General features: G+C 40.2%; 1 protein-coding gene across 1 annotated transcript; it reads right to left on the bottom strand.

The window, feature by feature from the left end:
• Positions 1–3,367: 3,367 nt before the first annotated feature.
• On the bottom strand, positions 3,368–21,867 carry LOC115139993 (alpha-1A adrenergic receptor-like). The gene is made up of 3 exons (XM_029677960.2): positions 21,630–21,867; positions 12,581–14,310; positions 3,368–6,381 (listed from the first exon to the last, which is right to left on the bottom strand). Exons 2-3 carry the CDS (start codon positions 13,482–13,484, stop codon positions 5,870–5,872), a joined length of 1,416 nt encoding a protein of 471 aa, XP_029533820.1. The 5' UTR covers positions 13,485–14,310; positions 21,630–21,867; the 3' UTR covers positions 3,368–5,869.
• Positions 21,868–24,017: the final 2,150 nt, after the last annotated feature.

The raw sequence follows: 24,017 nt of genomic DNA, 5'->3' as shown, positions 1-24,017 counted from the left end.
ACATAATGAGTAACGATAACTTGGCTATTTACACGGAGTACCAATACTGAGTAAATGTGCTGGGGTACGCGGTAATTGATGTAGATATATACATATAACTAGGAATAAAGTGACAGATAATAAACAGTAGCAACAGCGTATGTGATGAGTAAAAAAAAAGAGTCAATGCAGGTTAGTCCAGGTAGCTATTTGGTTAACTATTTAGCTAACTATTTAGCAGTCTTGTGGCTTGGGGGTAGAAGCTGTTTAGGGTCCTGTTGGTTTCAGACTTGCATTGGTACCGCTTGCCGTGCGGTAGCAGAGAGAACAATTTGATGTCTTGGGTGGCTGGAGTCTTTGACAATTTTTAGGGTCTTCCTTTGACAGCGCCTGACATAGAGATCCTGGATGGCAGTGAGTTCGGCCCCAGGGGTGTACTGGGCCATATGCACTACCCTCTGTAACCAATTTTCAATTTGGGCTGTAACACAAAAAAATGTGGAAAAAGTCAAGGGGTGTGAATACTTTCAGAAAGCCCTGTATACCATAGTATACTATAATATTTTTTCATGTGGGTGAAAACGCTTTGGGAGTTTTTTGGGGTCTATTTCAGGACCATGGCAGTTAGGCGTGTGTGTCTGAGTCTGGCTCTCTCAGAGAAGGAATTAATTAACAGCGTCTTTGCCCTCGTGGGAACTTCGTATTGAAGTATTTCTATGGAAGTCTATCCTTCGTATGTCACAAGCACGTCACATTGGGCTGAGTCAAAAGTAAAATCAGCAGGGTCTGGTTCACGTGTCATTGCAACAGAGGATGGAAACTTCTATTTTTTCAGTCTGATCCCTTTTCAGCCAAAGCTCTATTAGTGGAATTCATTAGAAGGGTTGTATTTCAAAGACGGTAGATAATTGAAAACCAGAAGCAGAGGGTAGAGCAAAGAGAGACTTAAAAATGTGTAATACCTTTCTCAGTACTTATTTTTTGTATTATTTGTTTGACGATACTAGTGTGCTACCTGCATGACTATTTTATCTTTCTTTGGAAACTACAGCCCACGCACCCACACACTTCTTATTCAGGAAACTGGGAGCATCTGCATAGGAGGGGTATCTACTCAGTACTGGTTGTAGGTTTTTACCCACAACTTTTCTATATTCAGAAAAAAGCAATTGCGTGCTTTTAATAATGCAGGTTCGATTGAATTGGGCTCTTAGTCTCTTTGTATCACTCTTTGTATCCCTCTCTCCAGCCCAGAGAGCGAGAGACAGTCAGTTCATCATCAACACCCTCTGTGTTTTGAGCCAATAGCCTCTCGATTATGTCAGCACTGAGACAGTATGACTCACAGAGAGAGAGGCACATTCATGCCAGCCAATGTCAATGGGGACAGAGTGTCTGCTGGCTCAATAAGTATTTCTGGCCACTCCCCTCAGGTCAACCTGTCCACTTGGCTGCCAGGACTTGCTGGAGATACTCATCTTCATGCCGGGAGTGACAATTGTCGTTGCAATGCCATTCACATTCCAAACGCACAGAGGGAGTACATTGTAACACCCAAGAGACAATAACCACAGGAAAGTCAACCAATACTGCCTGCGCTCCATACCCTGTTCACTACCATGCTTCTGCCTTGATGTAAATTACAGATAACCCCTCTGTAGAGATTATTATTATTATTATGCCCACAATGTGGTCAGTGCATACCCACATGAGGAAACCTGGTTGAGAAAATACTCAGGGAGCTAATTTTCTGTATCAGGTAGGTAGGTAGGTAGGTCGGAATGGAAAGTTCAGTGCTTCTGCTGTTTTCTATAACCTGAAGGGAACACAATATATGGTCTATACTTGGCATGTAGGTTTTTTACTTATGGGTGGCACAAATTGGGATATGGGGGAGGGGAATGGGCAAGGTATATGCAAATTAAAAACTGTAGTATATACTAGTAATTACTGTAGTGTTTTTGCGGACATCACTGTAATATTTACTGTAGTGTTCTGCGGTCTGTAGTATATTGTATTATTTACTGTAGTATTCTACAGTATACTACAAAGTCCTATAGTAAGTACTACACATGATCGGGATACTACAGTGTGTAGTATAGTATTCTACAGTACTGTATATTACAGTTTACTACAGAGTTCTATAGTATTTACTGTAGTATCCCGATCATGTGTAGTACTACACTAAACTGTAGTATTTTTTCACGTGGGTATCCATGCAATCACTTTTATTTGTGTGCTTGTGTAAGTGGCGGTTGGTGATGTTTAAGATGAGGGAGGACATTATCTTTTCTTATGAGCATGGCCTTATTTATATTACAGCATATTGGATGACTGTCATTCCTATTCCATTCACCCAGCTCGATATAACATCGATTGGTTTAGGCTACTAAATTATACTCTAATTTCCCTATACCCATCATGAGGTTGCTACAATCTAGCCTATGAATGACAGTTTACAACGTAGGTGCACAGGTCGAGAAAAAAAATTGAGTCGTCAAGGTGACAGACAGTGACATATTCAATACCGCCTTGCACGCTCTTGTCCGCATCTAGCTAATCTAGGGTGTAATCATTAGTCCAACAGTTGCAAATTCAGTCAAATTCAGGTAGGTTTATCCCCATTTTGTTCCGTTTGCTTCTGTTTAAGAAACGTTTTGCAACAGAATCGGTGGAATGAATACACCCCTGATCACATGCAAACACAGTTCACTTTCATAGCAGCCACAAAGAAAGAGCATTATATTTTTGTTGTAGAATTCCTTCTTGCATCTACGCACTCTACTCCTCTCACATTTTCCCTTCGCTTGTGGACTTCAGTGCACAACACATCAGCTAGGCAGAAAAACTTTTCCAAGCCAAACCTTAATATCATAACCGCTACACACAGCCTACATCGTTGTCACCATGTTAGCTAACATCATAGCTAGTAAACATAGCTACTAGAACTAACGCATTAGTAAATCCGCTACAATCATGCAGTAAAGTGTACAGTCAGCAAGCAGTTTAGCAGTTACATCAAGGGGCCCTGTTGACAATAAATTTATAAAACCAAAAGTTTGCCTTGACTTGAAAGCATTCCAGTGTTGGACAGCCATAGCGTTGGATAGCCATCCCTCTCCGTTTGAGGTGGGTGTTTGAGTAGTCTAAACTAGCTAGCTGCATTTGCTTGCTAAGTGAAAGTGAAAAAAATTACAATGATATATACAGTGCTGTAAAAAATGTGTTTTCCCCCTGTCTAAATTTCTCTACTTTTGCATATTTTTCATACTGAATGTTATCAGATCTTCAACCAAAACCTATTATTAGATACAGGGAACCTGAGTTGACAAATAACACAACAATTGCATACTTATTTCCTTTATTTCATAAACAAAGTTATGCAACACCCAATACCCCTATGTGAAAAAGTTATTGCCCCCTTACACTCAATAACTGGTTGTGCCACCTTTAGCTGCAATGACTCCAACCAAACTCTTCCTGTAGTTGTTGATCAGTCTCTCATGTCGCTGTGGAGGAATTTTGTCCTATCCTTCCATACAGAACTGCGGTAACTCAGCAATATTTGTGGGTTTTCCAGCATGAACTGACACAACATCTCAATTGGGATTAGGTCTGGACTTTGACTGGGCCATTCCAAAACTTCAAATTTGCTGCTTTTTAGCCATTTTCATGATTGTGTGTTTTGGATCAGTCTTGCTGCATGACCCAGCTGCGCTTTAGCTTCAGTTCACAGATGGATGACGTTCTCCTGTAGAATGTTTTGATACAGATTGGGTGAACAACATGTCAGTCCCTGCTACAAGAACTCTGATAGGTTGGAGGAAATCCTCCAGAAGTTGTCATAATTACTGTGTAAGTATATGGAAGGGGGTGAGAACCATGAGCCTCCTAGGTTTTGTATTGAAGTCAATGTACCCTGAGGAGGACGGAAACTAGCTGTCCTCCGGCTACACCATGGTGCTACCCTACGGAGTACTGTTGAGGCTACTGTAGACCTTCATTGCAAAACAGTGTGTTTTATAAAATTATTTGGTGACGTGAATATATTTAGTATAGTTTAATCTAAAAAGGATAACCTTTTTAATTTCACTATTTTTATGAAATTCACTGAGGATGGTCCTCCCCTTCCTCCTCTGAGGAGCCTCCACTGTATGGATGCAATTTGCAAATGGTTCCCTGATACTGGAAAGCCTGAGCTACAGTATGAAGGCAAATTTCTCACTGGTTTATGGTGGATTTAGAGGCTTGGGAGCAGTTATGAGGTCAAAACCCATGAAATGATCCCTCAGAATTCCAAAGGAGGAAGTTAATCTTCTGTCTGGCAGTGGAGATTGGAAAGTGGTATCGTGGGAATGTTGGAGTACAAAGTAATACTGTTCATGCGTGTTTATGAAACATGTGTGTCCATGAAATCCCAAAAAAAGGATTCTCAAAGTAATGTTGCAACTCCCAAACTGAGAATATCTCATACTCTTTTTATTGGAATACGTGACATGGAAGGACAGTATCCTCTTGGGTTCCAGCCTGCTGTGGACAGTATGGTGTGATTCATTTGTGATGGGCATTGTGCCTGCCCTCTGACTCCCCAGGGAGACTGGGAGTGATGTCACAGTATCACACAGTCACACACTATTCTCACAACGGGACAAGAGCTTGGTAAAGGGTAAGACACTGGGAGAATGATTACAATTTTGAACAATTTGTGAGGTTACCACCAATTACATATGTACAGATTTGACCTAGAATGCATTGGTAATATTCTTTGTAAGTATACAACTTGTAAACATTACACAAGGAACACACAATTTGGTCCTTCTTAAGAAATAACTTCACAAACCCCAATATCTTATCAAGAATATCTGGAATAAATAATACATATATTGATATAGCTAAAGTGTAGATCCCAGTAAGATCCCCATGGAAAACTTTTTCTAACATGTATATTTAAAAGGGGGGGGGGGGTATATTTTGCTCTTGGGGAACTATCACTTTTGGCATTAGATTGGAATAGTAATTTGGACGGTTTTCTTTACTATTCAAATCAACTGGATGGTAAAGTGTGAAGAGTGGCAAAGACCACCTGAGAGAATGTGCACTTGTCTTAAAGGCCCAGTACAGTCAACAACGTGATTTTACTGTGTTTTATATATATTTCCACACTATGAGGTTGGAATAATACTGTGAAATGTGAAAATTATGATAATGCCCTTTTAGTGTAAGAGCTGGATAGAGTTGTGGCCTGCCTGGTGGCATCACCAGGTGGTAAATTAGTTAATAGACCAATAAGAAAGAGAGTTCCAATAACAGCTAATTTTCCATTTTCCCCTTCCCACTCAGACCACTACCAGACAGCCTTAGCAAAATTCTTGCTTGAGAAATTGCTCTTTGCCAAGAAGCTATTTTTGTTTCTCACTAGTGTAAGACGCTCAGATTAAGAACATCTGCTAAATGACTAAAATGTAAATGTAATGTTACTTTTTGATCATTTTAATTTAAAACAATCACAGCAAGGTACTTAATTGTTACCCAGAAATTAGTTGATATGTAGATAATAACTGCTGCATTGGACCTTTAAAGAGTGTCATCATCTCGAGGTAAAACCTTGGTTTAGTGTGTAAAAACAAACAGTCATGAATTTAAACACTGCCATTGTGTATCTGCAGTCAGAGTATTCCAAATATTTCAGAATTTCATCGACCATCTCCACCAGCTATTATTAATGTTCCATCGTTGTAAATTCCATTTGGCTTAGAAATGTATTCACTATTCACTTTAGTTTCCTTTAATAGCACTGGACCTTGAGGGTAGACCATGCTTTGTTTAAGAGAAGAAGAACTACAGTATTCATACCAGAGACATTCAAAATGATTTACTCCATCATCTCTGGTTATACGGCCTCTCCATTTTCACAGAAAGACAGCTGGTGGATCTTAATGGTGGGCATGTCCCCGTGTGGAGGGGGCTGGGGATGGCTGGGCCCCTGGTTGAGGCTCCCGTCTCTGATGCAGCAGCAGGTCTTCAGCAGACTCCTACTGCACAGTTGGGCCACCTTAGCCTGTCCTGTCTCTATCTTCCACTCTCTGTCATCCCTAGAGGAGGGTGTGCGGGACAGGGCTATGGAGGAGGAGGGGCTAAGACGGGAGGGGTCACCTCTGCCATCTACTCTCAGAGTGAGAGAATGACCCTGGACCTGGGCTTGACTGAGGCCTGGACCTAGGTGATGAGTGGCTCTTGGCTGGGCTCTCAGACAGCGCACTCCCAGAATACTCTGGAAGGCCTTCTTAAACTCCTGGTTTGAACAGGGGTAGATGATGGGGTTGATGCAGCTGTTGAAGTAGCCCAGCCAGAAGGTGATCTTGAAAACTGTGTCCGAAGGTTTGTATGCCGGGAATATGGAACCTATAATAGGCCACACACACACGCACACAGACACACAGACACACACACGCGCACACACACACACACACACACACACAGAGAGAATTAGACACGGACACACATGCCACACATAAAGGGAAGAAAACTGATTAACATCAAGGTATTGACATCAAGGTATCAGTTGATTTAAAATTGCCTTCATAAATCCTACTGCTTCTGATTAAAGGGGCTCATGGGAGAAAGTGTGATAGAGTGTGAGCTGCACACTTAATAGTGAAGTAGATTAAATGGTTTAACATGCACATTACATGAAGGACTTTTCACAGCCAATGCTCGACACATTAAAATAATTAAATGGCTAATGTCTTGGATGGCCTTGAATTTGAGCGTCTATCTTCAAAGGTAGGCTGGGTGAGCTGTCTTGTGAAATTCTTTAATGGAGAAGCTGTTGGACAACTTTTAGTGATGTGGAGATGGATAGAGAAAGAGAGAGAGAGAGAGAGAGAGAGAGAGAGAGAACGAGGGAAGGAAAGTAGGTGAGGTTTGAGTAGATATGATTCCGTGTCAAGTACATCTCAGATGACTACTGTGCAACAAGCAAGAGCTATTCTACTACTCTTCTTACTACTGAATTCATACATCCTGGAAACCTGATGGCCGTTACTCAGGAAGCCTAATTTTTCTATGAAAAGTTGACACAATAAAGACAGTGATGCAAAGCATGTTAAACAAGCTAAACAAATCATTTGGTTTCATTCTCTCCCTCTACTGCACCAAACAGAGGGTATACAGTGACTTATAGCGACGGAAAACAAGATAGAGTGAGAAATAAATCATGGATGACCAATAAATGTGCTCACTTCCCAAGTGAGACGTTGCCATACATCCAGGAAGACACAGAAGCACACTACTGCTCTAATACTGTAGCTCACTACCAACACCCCCAAATATAATTCATAATGTCAATAATGATTTAAGATAACAATACCAAATATGCATGGTAGGCACAAGTGCAACTACCGACTAACGACCACAGCACCAGCAGACAAGATACCACTACCTTGTAAACAGTTGCGTAGCTCTTGGTCATGCCTTTTAAATAGCTACTGGAACAAACCAGTCTCAAAATAAACACACTGCCAAGACAGTGATAGCCCTCTTTAACCCTTTTGACCCACTCAAATCCCCACAAGGGTAAGTTTCCCTCTTAAAGAAGAAATAAAGCCTGCCCCAATAAACCAAAGCAAACAAGAATAACCATCCCCAGCTGAACACAATCAATCTTAACTTGAAAACGGTTCTGTGATTTAACAGCATAATAATACATAACATTGTGACATGTTGTCCAGACATGGTAAGGGAGTAGAATCACCACCCTAGCTCTCTATTGCAGTTACTATATTTCTGAGCATGAGAGTGTATAATAAATCGGAACCCTGAGGGGTTAGGAAGGAGTTGACTTGATCTTAAATTTGATTTGTATTTTCTTCCCACATTCATCCTATACTGAAATGATTAAGCTAACAAGCAGACTTTATATTTCCTTCCTGCTGTGATCACATTGATGAAAATGGGAGAGAGAGAGAGAGATGGGAGAGGGAGAGAGAGAGAGAGAGAGAGAGAGAGAATGGTTGTCTGAAAAGTGTGTGTGAAATATGACACAAAAGAAAGTTTCCGGCAGCATGTGCTCAGCACTCCTAACTTCATGCAGCTCACTCCACCCATTCCCCGATGTTGCCAGAGAGACTAGGGGATCATAAACTGGCTCCCCAAACTCTGAGTTACCTCAGCTACCAGGCCACCTATAGGTTGCTAGGGAGGTTGCTAGGGAGGTTGCTAGGGGGCAGGACAGCAGACAGTCCTTTTGCCTGCTCAGGTAAGAGCCTCATCAGTCTTTCTCCTAGTGGAGTGCTTGGACAGACGTGAGTGATGTTGTTATTGAAACTTGTGTGCATTTACTGTTGGTTAGTACTAATGCCAGTCATTAATAGTAGTTGATGCTACTACGTGTTAAACAGTCATTGTCATGTTATGTTCATTATGTATAGTATATTCATTATCTTTGTACAGAACCACATACATATGTCCTCTGGAAATGATTAGTTTCATTTCAAAACGCTATACCAATTTTCAGAAATGTTGGTAAATTTGCTTGTATTGTTTAAAGACATTATGAATGAGATGAATGTGTTTTTTTTCACTATCTAATCATGGCATGGGGGTTGTTCATTGACAGATACGTATTAGTTTAAAATCTGTCATGTCATGGTTTAATTTCAGAAAGACAAACCTCACTCTCAGAGAAATAAGTAGTACTGCTAGGTTTTACACAGTCACATGGAACAAATAACATATTTAGTAAAGAAATGTACAAATGATATATTTGCGACATCAATATCAAATTTTAAAATATATATAATTAAAGACAGTAATATGAGATCTGTATGTAAAACATTTACATTTGACATTTTAGTCATTAACAGATGCTCTTATCCAGAGAGACTTACAGTAAGTGCATTCATCTTAAAATAGCAAGGTAAGACAAGTACATATCACAGTCAAATACACAGGACACGAACATGCCATTCCAGCTAAACAATGAATATATAGCGTTTAGCAAAAAAAACATTTTCATACTCTCTCAAATCTATGAATAAAATATCTGACAGCAGTAATATTTTACACACACATGAAGGTACCCATAAGCAATCATTTCTGGTGAAAAAATACAAATGTGAAAAATGTGTGGATATAGCGTTCAACTCTTCAAATACAGTTTCTTATGTGTAACTCTCTGTGAGGTTGCCTTATTCACAGACCAGCCAAACTGGAAAGACGCTTTCTTTCAACCACAGCAGCTTTGATCACACTGAGAAGATGACTGGGACAGAGGCTGACTGAAAGTGACCACGCACCCATGCTGAGAGTATCTCTGTTGTCTGAAGAATCCTATGATGACCCAGTGTCTGGCTAGCCTAGTACCAGACCCGGTCACAGCTTTTAACTTTGTTGCCTGCACTGCATCACTGAGACACCTGGCCCAAATTACAGTAACTCCTCAGTGGCCTTCCGAAAAACCATTCAATTAACACCAAAAACGATTAATTTCACAAGCACTTACGGCTATGGTTGGATAACAAAAATCGACAATGGTGTCTTGGAAATGAATGAATGGAAGTTCCAAACGTACTCTATCTTTCTCTGTAGCTCTCTATCTCTATCACCTTCTAATGTGTGTGTGTGTGTGCGTGCGTGTGCGTGTGTGTGTGTGTGTGCGTGCGTGCGTGTGTGCGTGTTCGTGTGAACATCCTCTCTATATTTTCTACACAATAGTAAACACAATAATTTTATCAAATGAAATGATGAGGATAATGGGCCTAATCTGAAATGTTCATCAATCAGTTTTCTTTTAAAATAATACTGACTCTATTCAAAGATTGTGATAACATCAGTAAATGTTTATGGCAATTATACTTGTTATTGGGCATTGTGTGCTCTGAAATAAAAGCTACTGAAATTACTTTTTTATTTCATTATTTCCACATGAAATACCACATTATGGTAAGTGTATGTACAGTTGGGGTCGGACGTTTACTTACAACTTAGCCAAATACATTTAAACTCAGTTTTTCACAATTCCTGACATTTAATCCCAGTAACAATTCCCTGTTTTAGGTCAGTTAAGACCACCACTTTATTTTAAGAATGTGAAATGTCAGAATAATAGTAGAGAGAATTATTTATTTCAGCATTTCTTTATTTCATCACATTCCCAGTGGGTCAGAAGTTTACATACACTCAATTAGTATTTGGTTGCATTGCCTTTAAATGGTTTAACCTGGGCCAAATGTTTTGGGTAGCCTTCAACAAGCTTCCCACAATAAATTGGGTGAATTTTGGCCCATTCCTCCTGACGGAGCTTATGTCGGCCTCATTGCTCTCACACGCTTTTTCAGTTCTGCCCACAAATTTTCTATGGGATTGAGCTCAGGGCTTTGTCATGGCCACTCCAATACACCTTGACTTTGTCCTTAAGCCATTTTGCCAAAACTTTGGAAGTATGCTTGGGGTCATTGTCCATTTGGAAGACCCATTTGCAACCAAGCTTTAATTTCCTGACTGATGTCATCAATAAATCCACATAATTTTCCTCCCTCATGATGCCATCTATTTTGTGAAGTGCTCTAGTCCCTCCTGCAGCAAAGCATTCCCACAACATGATGCTGACACTCCTTGTGCTTCACAGTTGGGATGGTGTTCTTCGGCTTTCCTCCAAACATAATGGTCATTATGGCCAAATAGTTATATTTTTGTTTCATCAGACCAAATCAAATCAAATCAAATCAAATTGTATTTGTCACATACACATGGTTAGCAGATGTTAATGCGAGTGTAGCGAAATTCTTGTGCTTCTAGTTCCGACAATGCAGTAATAACCAACAAGTAATCTAACTAACAATTCAAAAACTACTGTCTTATAGACACAAGTGTAAGGGGATAAAGAATATGTACATAAAGATATATGAATGAGTGATGGTACAGAGCGGCATAGGTAAGATACAGTAGATGGTATCGAGTACAGTATATACATATGAGATGCGTATGTAAACAAAGTGGCATAGTTAAAGTGGCTAGTGATACGTGTATTACATAAAGATGCAGTAGATGATATAGAGTACAGTATATACGTATACATATGAGATAAATAATGTAGGGTATGTAAACATTATATTAGGTAGCATTGTTTAAAGTGGCTAGTGATATATTTTACATCATTTCCCATCAATTCCCATTATTAAAGTGGCTGGAGTTGAGTCAGTGTGTTGGCAGCAGCCACTCAATGTTAGTGGTGGCTGTTTAACAGTCTGATGGCCAGAGGACATTTCTCCAAAAAGTAGTCTGACTTTTTTATGGCGGTTTTGGAGCAGTGGCTTCTTCCATGCTGAGCAGCCTTTCAGGTTATGTCGTTATAGGACTCGTTTTACTGTGGATATAGATACATTTGTAGCTGTTTTCTCCAGCATCTTCACAAGGTCCTTTGCTGTTGTTCTGGGATTGATTTGCACTTTTCACACTTTTCATCTCTCGGAGACAGAACGCATCTCTTTCTTGAGTGGTATGACGGCTGCATGATCCCATGGTGTTTATACTTGCGTACTATTTTTGTACAGATGAACGTGGTACCTTCACGCATTTGGAAATTGCTACCTAGGATGAATCAGACTTGTGGAGGTCTACAATTTTTTTCTGAGATCTTGGCTGTTTTCTTTTGATTTTCCCATGATGTCAAGCAAAGAGGCACTGAGTTTGAAGGTAGGCCTTGAAATACATCCACAGGTACACCTCAAATTGATTCAAATTATGTAGCTTCTAGAAGCTTCTGAAGCCATGACATCATTTTCTGGAATTTTCTAAGCTGTTTTAAGGCACAGTCAACTTAGTGTATGACCCACTGGAATTGTGATACAGTGAATTATAAGAGAAATACTCTGTCTGTAAACAATTGTTGGAAAAATTACTTGTGTCATGCACAAAGTAGATGTCCTAACCGACTTCCCAACACTATAGTTCGTTAACAGGAAATTTGTGGGAAAACAAGTTTTAATGACTCCAACCTAAGTGTATGTAAACTTCTGACTTCAACTGCATATACTACTAAAAAAATGTCTGGTAGTTAAGCTAGACAAAAGCAGTCATGTATGACAAGTAAAATAACATAAGGGTGAGGAGAAGATTGACATTTTGCACAGCTCAAACAAATACTTTGATTAGTGTACTCTTTTTAATGATACATTTGTGTTACTTCAGATGGTTTCTATTTGTAAACCAGTTTTAATTAGTGTCATCAATGAAAGTAAATCTTTGCAGATGCAGCCCATTATTGATTAATGCGACAATAGACTACATTTTACATCATCCAACAACCTCACATAACCTAAAATAACTGATTTATTACACACATAAGTAAACTTGTTCTATTTCAATGGTTGATACCGTATGACATAAGAAAGGCTTGCATGAGACTGTTGTGAACATCTATTTTGGGAGTCATCCCACACTCCCTCCTACATCCATCTCTGCAATGCAATTTAATTATAAACCCTCATAAATTATTTTGCCAAGTGTAGATACAAAAGGAGGTGGCATTAACAGCATGACACAGCAGCTGTGGAGCACGGTCTACAAGGTACGGAGCCTAGGTACAATGGGTAACACTCACCTATGGGCAGAACCAGGAAGAAAGGCAGCCAGCAGAGCACGAAGCAGCCAACCACAATGCCCAGGGTCTTGGCGGCCTTCTTTTCTCGGGAGAACTTGAGGAGGCGCAGGGCGAAGTGTGTGTGGCTGCGCAGGGCCTCGTCCTCAGACACAGCCGTGTTGCCGCGGTGGATCCTCAGCGTGATGCTCTCTGAGTCTGACTTGTCTGTTTTGTGCCCCTCCCTCAGGCCTCGGCTCTCCTGGCGGGCCACCACATACACCCTACAGTACATAGACAGTATGATGGCCAGCGGGAGGTAGAAGGAGCCCACAGCAGAGAAGATGGCATAGGCAGGCTCCTCTGTGATCTTACAGATAGACTCATCCTCAGGCGCCGGCTCCTTCCAGCCAAACAGAGGGCCGATGGAGATTGTGACAGACAGAGCCCACAGGCCCACCAGAGCTAGCAGTGCCCTGCGCTCTGTCACGATGGCTGGGTAGCGCAGCGGGTAGCTGACCCCGATGTAGCGGTCCACTGAGATCACACATAGGCTCATGATGGAGGCTGTGCAGCACAGCACATCCACCGCTGCCCACACGTTGCAGAATGGCCGTCCGAACACCCAGTACCCTAAGATCTCAAAGGTGGCAGAGAAGGGCAGCACGATGGAGCTCAGCAGGAGGTCTGCCACCGCTAAGTTGACAATGAAGTAGTGTGTGACTGTGCGTAGGTGTCGATGACAGACCACCGACAAGATAACCAGGATGTTCCCAAAAACCCCAAATATGATGAAGGTCCCAAGTATCAGTCCCAGCGCCACAGCCTTGATCACATTGAGCTCTGGGACAAACGCCTGGCTGCAGTTGGAGCAGTTCTGTGTCGGAGGCTCTGGGGTCATGTTCATGTTGTCTGCTATAGGAACCATCTGTTCTCTATACAGTATTGATACACTGTGCTGCCCTGTACTGTAACAGTAGACTGATAAACAGACTGCAGACAGTTATGTTTGCTGAGAGAAGACAAGGACATCAGAGCACTTTCCTGAGAAATTAAAATAATTAAAATAAGGATCACATTAAGACTGTCATGTCAAATTATAATTTGACTGATGATGTCTCAATCTAATGAGCAATTAAGATGAATCAAAAATAGTAAGCTATGTTCTTGTTTTAAACACTAAGCGAGACACACATTGTGTATGCAGAGGAATGCTATTTAACACAGAAATCATAATCCATTTTGAGATTGTGCTTGATGTTAAGCCACAAGTTAAAATACAGTTGGATACCACAAAAGATATTTGATGGAGTGTGGAGTTGACTCTGACAGTCTGACCTGTCAGAGTCGTATTTGGTTACTGAGGATCATGATCATAGGCATAGCTCTGAGGTCGATCTCTCTGATCTTCCCAATACCTACCTCAAAGTGTACAAGGGCAAGTCTGTGTCATATCAAAAATGTAGAATAGTGGGAAGAGGACAGTGAATCATATACAATCTGCAATCTGAGTAGTTTGGTTTTAGTTTGGCTCAATCCAACTGGAAGAGAATACTGAAAGGTATTCTCACTGAGCTTGAGCTCCACACCAGACCGCTAGCCAGAGTAGGAGTCAGGAGGTAGCAGGGTTATTACAGGTGAAGAGACAGGCCAGTCCCAGGGCAAGTCTGGCCAAGCCTCCTGAAAGTGGGAACAGCCTCAGCTTGGATGTGGATGAGTTGAATAGTCACTGTGCATCTGTGGCATGACTCTCCCTGAAAAAAAAGAGATACAGCCACAGTGATGCTTTGGTCTGAGTAAGACTAAGTATAAGCTGGTATGACATCCAACCACCACAACAGATCTCATGCAAAATTAAACCTCAGTAAGACAAGTCGCTACATCTTTTAAAACATTTTCAGACAGCCACAATTTGTATTCTGCCACGTGTTTCAATATCATTAGCTGCTTAAAATTACCTATCTGGCCCCTATCCAGTCCCATTGTATGGGAGATACAATCCCTTTTCTCATCCTGAATTCATTTCCTTTTTGAAAGAAAAGCAGGTGCAGACTTTGCACCTGCTGCAAATGCTGAGCAAATCTGTCCCTTTTTCTCAATTTATCTGTGCAGCCTAAGAATGGAATAGAAGGAAAGCCTCCATATAAAATTGGATTTGATTGCTGACTTTTATGACGTAAAAATGTATTCATCTGTCTTAAGACATGCAGTCCTTTTGTGTACTGTATACATTGCCTTCAGAAAGTATTCACACCCCTAGAATTTTTCCACATTTTGTTGTTGTGTTGTACCTGAATTTTAAATATATTAAATTGAGGTTTTGTGTCACCCATCTACACACATTACTTCACAATGTCAAAGTCGAATCATGTTTTCAGAATTGTTTACAAATGAATTCAAAATGAAAAGCTGAAATGTCTTGAGTCAATAATTATTCAACCCTTTTGTTATGGCAAACCTAAATAAGCTAAACATTTGCTTAACAAGTCATATAATAAGTTGCATGGACTCACTCTGTGTGCAATAATAGTGTTTAACATGATTTTCAAATGACTACCCCCATCTCTGTACCCTACACATACAATTATCTGTACGGTCCCTCAGTCGAACAGTGAATTTCAAGCACAGATTGAACCACAAAAAGGTTTTCCAATGGTTCGCAAAGAAGGGCGCCCATTGGTAGATGGGTAATAAAAAGCAGACATTGAATATCCCTTTGAGCATGGTGAAGTTATTAATTACACTTTGGATGATGTATCAATACACCCAGTCACTACAAAGATACAGGTGCCCTTCCTAACTCAGTTGCCAGAGAGGAAGGAAACTGCTCAGAAATTTCACCATGAGGCCAATAGCGATTTTTTTTTAAAGTTACAGAGTTTAATGGCTGTGATAGGAGTTAACTGAGGATGGATCAACAACATTGTAGTTACTCCACAATACTAACATTAATGACAGAGTGAAAAGAAGGAAGCATGTACAGAATAAAAAAGATTCCAAAAAATGCTTCCTGTTTGCAATAAGGCACTAAAGTAATACTGCAGAAAATGTGGCAAAGAAATGAACTTTTTGTCCTGAATACAAAGCGTTATGCTTGGGGCAAATCCAACACAACACATCACTGGTTACCACTATTCATATTTACAAGCATGGTGGTGGCTGCATTATGTTATGGGTATGCTTGTCATCGACAAAGGACCTGTGATTAATTTTTAAACGTTTTTTTTTTAAATAAACGGAAGAGAGCACAGGCAAAATCCTAGAGGCAAACCTTGTTTTCCAGTCTGATTTCCAACAAGCACTGGAAGACAAATTCACCTTTCCGCAGAACATTAACCTAAAACACAAGGCCAAATATACACTGGAGTTGCTTACCAAGACGACATTGAATGTTCCTGAGTGGCCTAGTTAGTTTAGACTTAAATCGTCTTGACAATCTACGGCAAGACCTGAAGATGGCTGTCTAGCAATGATCAAAAACCCACTTGAAAGCGCTTGATAAGTTTAAAAAAGAATAATGGGCAAATATTGTACAATCCAGGTGTGCAAAGCTCTTAGAGACTTACCCAGAAAGACTCACAGCTGGCTTTCTCTCCTTCGCTTTCAATGAGTAAACTTTCATAATAGAGGACATAGCTATGTGTGCTCTATATTTCAAGATCTTCCACATAAAAAACAACTGTCTGGCTGATGTTAAATGTATCTAATCAGCTTTGTCACTACTGCTCAATGGCATTTGGTACATGGACGTCATCTATGGAATTTAGATTTGATCGAATGCTTGACAACACATTAGAATAATAAAAGTAGATGGAAACAGCCCTAGTTTGGTTTATATTGGGTTATGATAAGCAGCTTTGACTTAGATGATGATATTAGAAGTTCATCTGAGTGCAGCTCTTAGACTATAAATCCATCAGTGTCAAGGTTTATGTATTCTAACCAATTCTCTTGTATTTTGTATGCACACCATCCATTACCATACAGAATAGGTGAAAGTGGAATCAATGGGTGAAAAAAACACACACGGGTAGTAATGGGTGTAAATTAAAACATGACTTCGTTCCCTACTGTCCTCCTTCCCTCTCTCCTCCATCATATTATTGGTTCAGTCTGCTTTCCAACAGACACTGGGAGACAAATTCACCCTTCAGCAGGACAATTACCTAAAACACAAGGCCAAATATACACTTGCGTTGCTTACCAAGATGACATTGAATGTTCCTGAGTAGCCTAGTTACAGTTTTGATTTAAATTGTCTTGAAAATCTATGGCAAGACTTGAAAATGGCTGTCTAGCAATGATTAACTGTGAGCTGTGAGGGGAACGGCACCTCAGTACCTCCAGGCTCTGATCAGGCCCTACACCCAAACAAGGGCACTGCGTTCATCCACCTCTGGCCTGCTCGCCTCCCTACCACTGAGGAAGTACAGTTCCCGCGCAGCCCAGTCAAAACTGTTCGCTGCTCTGGCCCCCCAATGGTGGAACAAACTCCCTCACGACGCCAGGACAGCGGAGTCAATCACCACCTTCCGGAGACACCTGAAACCCCACCTCTTTCAGGAATACCTAGGATAGGATAAAGTAATCCTTCTCACCCCCCCCCCTTAAAAGATTTAGATGCACTATTGTAAAGTGGCTGTTCCACTGGATGTCTTAAGGTGAACGCACCAATTTGTAAGTCGCTCTGGATAAGAGCGTCTGCTAAATGACTTAAATGTAAATGTAAATGTAAATTAACAACCAACTTGACAGAGCTTGAATAATATATTTAAGAATAATGGGCAAATATTGTACAATCCAGGTGTGCAAAGCTCTTAGAGACTTACCCAGAAAGACTCACAGCTGAAATAGCTGCCAAAGGTGATTCTAACATGTATTGACTCAGGAGGGTGAATACTTATCCAATCAAGGTACATTAGTGTTTTATTTTCCATAATTTAAAAAAATATGTTCGAATTTTTCTTCCACTTTGACATTAAGAGTATTTTGTGTAGCTCATTGAGAAGAGCTGCAGGGTAGGCAGGGTAGCCTAGTGGTTAGAGCGTTGTACTAGTAACCGAAAGGTTGCAAGTTCGAATCCCCGAGCTGACAATCTGTCGTTCTGCCCCTGAACAGGCAGTTAACCCACTGTTCCTAGGCCGTCATTGAAAATAAGAATTTGTTCTTAACTGACTTGCCTAGTAAAATAAAGGTAAAAGACAATTAAATCAATTTTAATCCCAAATTGTAACACAATAAAATGTGGAAAAAGTCAAGTGGTGTGAATCATTTCTGAAGGCACTGTAATTCATCTTGACTTTGTTGTATGGTGGTGATGCAACAATCTTTCGAGCTGTCTCTCCTTCGCCTTCAAAGAGTAAACTTTCATAATAGAGGACATAGCTACATGTATTTTTCACAATGTCCCACAGAAAACACCCACTGTCTGACTGATGTAAAATGAATCTCATCAGCCTTGTCTCTGCTGCTCAATGGCATTTGGTACATGGACGTCATATATGGAATATACTGTAGATTTGATCGAATGCCTGACAACACAGTAGAATACTAAAAGTGGATGGAAACAGCCCTAGTTTGGTTTATATTGGGTTATGATAAGCAGCTTTGACTTAGATGATGACATTAGAAGTTCATCTGAGTGCAGCTCTTAGACTATAAATCCATCAGTGTCAAGGTTTATGTATTCCAACCAATTCTCTTGTACTTTGTATGCACACCATCCATTACCATACAGAATAGGTGTTAGTGACCGTTAGTGATGGGTCTAAATTAAAACATGACTTAGTCCCTTACTGTCCTCCTCCCCTCTCTCCTCCGTCATATTATTATTACCGCAACGTGACCTTTCCTCTGTGCCCTACAGAGTCCTGCTCCACACTGGCTGAGCAGCTGCTGAAGCAGCCTGGTGAACTCCTGTGTACAGCCAGATGCCACTTACATTCACACCTCCAACTAGTTCCTGCGTGTGGTGTGCTGCTGGAGAGAACACTGGGATGGTGCAATAATAACGGTGTGGGTTATAACACACAACAGCACTTGGCTTGTGTCCTAGCAGGGCGAGACTGCTCATTTGCTTTAAGGGCAATATAGGTGCTGAACCAGTATCTTTAGACCTCTCTAACGCCCCGAAAGCTCAGATTCAAACTCCCATTCACCAGCTCTGAAAGCGTTCTAATGTCTAAATACGTTTGTTGTTCCAAAAAAGGTCTAAATAAAAATGTACAAGCAACCCAAAAAAATCATATTCTGCACTTCCAATCACTCATTACTGCCCCTCACAGGTTGGAAGTCTACAACATCTCAATAAATTGGAGGTGCCGAATAGTAATTTTGCTTGTACATTTTTTATTTCATTTTTATTTAGACCTTTTTTGGAAGCACATACCAACCGTGACAGGAGTAAATGAAGATAATTGCTCGGCAAAACTCCATGTTAATTTTAGTGATCAACAAATGTATTTTGACATTATAATGTTTGCATAGCTGGTGAATGGGAGTTTGAATCAGAGTTTTCTAGGCGTTAGAAAGGTCTCTAATGCACAGATACTTACTTGGGTAGTGTACTAGCAGGATGAGAGAGTGCTCATTTGATTTAAGGACAATATAGGGTGCTAAGACAGTGTCTGATTTTAGCCACTGCTTCAGTGGGACAAACAAAAAACTGCCCATGGCAAAGTTATGAATAAACAACAATGACATTTGCATCATTGTCACACATGAAAGCATTACTTAATGAGTTTCCCTCAGCATAGTGCCTTGTAAGCAACATCTGGATGTTAGAAATTAGGTGCATACCAGACTCAGGTGCACAGGTAACATGAAATGCCACAATAAATTACCACAAACCCAAACCGCAAAGACACTATACTCAAATCAAGAAAACAAGGATTGTTTGTGTCTAGCAAGCTGCACAGACAGCCAACCCCCTCTAAATGGTGCCTGTTAGGATTTGTTCAAATTAGGGATGGTAAAAGCATTACATTATGCCTGAGACAGTGTGTCCACATAACGGCAGACATGACTGCCCCTAAAGCAACATCCATTCTGTCCATGATTACATCACAATTACTGGTACGCTTTAATGAACAATTATCACATTATTGCAGTAGTATGGTGGTATTCCCTGTCTCCGACCATTAGCTCTAGTCAAGTCATAATGCCAGAGAAGCCGGTGTTTGGAGTGTATATTGGCACGGGTGTTGTTAGGCCGAGACGAAGTCGGAGGCCGGCAAACCGTGCCAATATATCCTCCGAACACTGGCTTCGAGGGCATTATCACTTTTATACAACGAGTTACCAAAATATTCAAATAATGATTTACATATTTTCATTAAAAACCTTATTTTGATTCATTTATTCATACTATTTCATCCTTCCAGAAGATATAGTCCTGACACAAATCGAGGGTTGTTACCCAAGCTAGCTGGTCGTTCTTTCTATCGGTTCAGTTGCCAGAGACACGATCCAGTCGTTTTTGTTCTGTATCTATGGACACGACCCAGTTATTTGATCTAAATGTTCTATTGCCATACTTATCCCTTGCTTGCTAGCTAGCCAACTACGGCTAACTTCGTCACGTCAGTGCAGCCAGAATAAAAACAAAGTAGATGCATTTACATTTGTTTAAGCTGTTTTCTAGTAGAATTTATTTGGATACATCAATAACGATGAGCTAATGAGGCGCGATTTCACCTGGTATTTCACCTGGTATAGAAAATGTGATCCTCGTCAGGACACTATTGTTCATAGGAAATAGACAACAACACAGCAAACACAATTCCTTGAAACTAAAGCTGGAAAGACTGCAAACTAGCTGCACTTTGTTTCATTTTCTTTGTATATATCCATAGAATTATGCTTATTCATGATTTTGACTGGCTGACAAAAGCTGCCTGTCTGTCTGTGTAATCCCGACTCGTGACAAGTTCATTACTATGCGACAGCTGTAGATCGAATATGAATATTGAAGCAATGTTGCAAATGTCGGAGAGACAGACAGCAATGTTAATCTAATCTCCGCTGTTGAAAACTAAATTTTAGTCTAAAAGATGAGATAATGGCTAGATGTTCTTTGGAGTGGAGATATAAATTGCCTGGCTGGGCTGATGAGACAGTGGATTTTGCAGTCAAATGGAACAGAGTAAATAGGCATTTTAACATCATAGATTTAGCAGGTGGTCATTTGTAGAATATACAACAGCTGGAATGCGGTTTTAGCCAATCAGCATTCAGGATTAGACACACCCATTGTATAATGCTCAGTAATCACACTTTGTTTTTTCATACATTAATGGACTCTGTGGTGACCTCTCACAGCTCAATTCTATTACATGAAAAACTGATGGAAGACAATGAATATACAGTAGGCCCAGTGGGAAAAATACATAAAATAAATACAAATACACAATTTATAAGAACAACATACTATTTCCTCTGCAAAGAAAGAAAGAAAGAAGCCATGGAAGCCATGGCCTAACTATGGACTGTTTCTCCTTACTGCTTGCTCTTCAAGGCTAATGCAAGGTGCAACGCAACAAACAATTAAACATATTATTTCATACATCGTTATAGCCTACTGTAGCAAGCACATAGGCTATAGGTTTTAGAATTATTTCATTGTACAAATTTAAACTACACAATCTAGGCTCTGCAAAAGCGCCACATATCTAACGTTGATTAGGTTATTGACTAGTATTGAAAATGACAAAGTTTGTTGAACTATAGACACTAGAAGGAAACGTTTTATTTCTGTAAAGAATAAGAATAATGAGAGAATGAAAAAGTCGAGTAGATGTTCCGTCTTTTTGACCATAACTGTGATTCTCATAAATTGAACTGTTTTCAATCTACTTGGATGTAATTTTAAACCAATACTAGTCTACATTTCGTCCTCCTTAGACTATTTTTCCAATACTGTACATCAAAGTAGCCTATGCAATACATGAAAACATTAATAACATATCTGTTGACAATCAACTAAAAATAGATTGCAATAAATTAGTTACTTCTTTTTAAAAAATCGATCCCATTGACCAAAGCAATCGAACATTTTCACTGGACCGCTACTCACCTAACTCTTGACACTTGTCCGGATGGTTTGAACAGCAACAAATGTCAAGTATACGGAAAAGCAAAAAGAAAGATGAAAAAGGAGCATTGTAAGGTGTAAAAAGGACAGGGTGTTAATAACTGCGGGCTTTTGTGATATGCTACGCTTTCTCGACCGAGGTGAGGTATCGGATATTAATTCAGATAGCCAAGTGCGCTCCTAATGGAAAGCCCTGGATCCATTTAAGTGCTGCTCTTCAAGAGCATTTACTCCTTGAAACGATGACTACGAAATGAGTCATTGCTACCACCCCTTCACCCCCCCCCCCCCCCCCCGCCTCCACTATAGTCTATACATTTCAGCTTCCTTCTACAGATCAGCATACCATGCGTCATCAATATTTATACAAAACTTTAGATTTTCCCAGCGATTTCTCAGCGATGGCACAGCCATATTTCATGGTTTCCAGAAAATGATAATTCATTATAGCACGGTCGAACTAAGGAATCGAATGAAACTGGTTTGGAGACGCTGTATATTGTTTATCTTTAATTAATTGGTTTACAGTTATGTTACATTCAACTCAAAATTATTGCGGTGGAGGGTCCTTAAAGAAGACCTAAAGTTCTGGAAAATGCCTGAGGCATTTTTTTATGCTAAAAAAGAAGTCTGCGGGTCAAAGAGTTTAGAAGAGCTGTAGAACAAAACATGTGTTTATGTGTTGTGGATTAAATAGATTAGTCTCATATCCCCCATGGGCCTCAAACAAACACAAAGACGTAGACACACAATAAGCAACAAGACGATTGACACACATGGATAAATCCTCAAATAGTATAAACTGCCATGCGGTTGAAATCTTATCTCAAATGGTTCCAGATGTAAGATATTTATGGGATGCTGGGAACTGTACGATATCTGAGCCTTACAGTGAGAGATGACTGTAGTTAGGGCACTGAAGATAAATTACTTTACCAGGGATAGATGTCCGTGAAAAGACCATCTGACCATCTTCGGCTTCAACAATTCATCTGAGGCTCATTACCTTCATCGATATGCTGTGCTTTACTCCTAGCCCCCCCTCTCTCTCTCTCTACCATCCATTGTAAACTGTCCATAGCTTGTTTGTTTTCAAGCTCATAAAGATTCAACACCAACACAAGCCTTTAGGGTGCTACTGTATCATAGCAAAGAATCCCTTCTCCCCCACAAGCAGATGAGCAGCAAACCACCTCTCAGTACCTGCTTCTCCTGCCTGGGGACGATTCACTTTCCCCTCACAGCTTACAGTACATCACCATGACAACTCCTAGTTGTTCATCATCATTTAAAATGACTAGTAATGGTACATTCATAGAAAAAGGGTTCCAAAAGGGTTCTTTGGCTGTCCCCATAGAACTGTTTTGAGTTCCATGTTGAATCCTGTGGAGGATTTTACATGGGACCCAAAAGATTCTACCTGGAACCAAAAAGGGTTATTCAAAGGGTAAGCCTTTTAGGTTCTTGATAGAACCTTTTTTTCTAAGAGTGTTGTTACAGATGCTGTATCTTAATTTGATCAACCTGTTGTTGCAGGAATGTTCCTAACGAAAAATGCATCAACCACTACAAAAAATGTCCAATAACTATAATTACCATAATAATTCCCATTTCTTGTCGCTGCAGGATTGTTTTCCTGCTGTAGCAAACTGGCTCAAATTAAGATCCTACATCTGTATGTAAACATATTTAGTAAACATATAATAAACATATTTAGCAGTGATGAAATTTGGGTTGCACAGAGGGGTTGGGTCAAATGCGGAAGACACATTTCGGTTGAATGCATTCAGTTGTGCCACTGACTAAGTATCCCCTTTCCCTTTCCCACATTTGGGTTGCTGCAAGGCAAATCTGTTCTGACCCTTCCCTATTAAACATCTAACATTTTAATTCACTGATGAGATATTATCAGTGATTAAAAAACATCAAGGACATCATTAAATTGAATGATGGAATATGAACACATGTTAAACATTTTAAATAAATAACTGTGCTGTGCTGTGCTGCGCTGTGCTGTGCTGTGCTGTGCTGCGCTGTGCTGTGCATGGATCAAGGTATATTATCTTATGAGATTAATTTGGTTAGAGATGAGAGATTTCTCTAAATGTTAGAACAAGAGCAGACTATTACTATAACAGATTGTATCTCTCTTTCCCTTCCTTTCCACCCCATCTCTCTCTCTCTCTCCCTCTGTTCATCTTGTCAAGTTCCATCTGTAAAATACCTGTCTGAATGGCAATTATCAGTCTGAGCCTTTCAGTCTGCTGAGTTTTGATATTTCTAAAGATCAAGTTAGAGAACATTACACTTAACTGAGGGACATATCTTGCCTAAACATTTATACAAATTTTGCCATTTACACCGACACTC

The sequence above is a fragment of the Oncorhynchus nerka genome, linkage group LG13 (assembly GCF_034236695.1).
Source record: "Oncorhynchus nerka isolate Pitt River linkage group LG13, Oner_Uvic_2.0, whole genome shotgun sequence".
Taxonomy (NCBI): domain Eukaryota; kingdom Metazoa; phylum Chordata; class Actinopteri; order Salmoniformes; family Salmonidae; genus Oncorhynchus; species Oncorhynchus nerka.
Note: the sequence above shows the minus strand (reverse complement) of the source record. Positions and strands in the feature narration are given on the sequence as shown.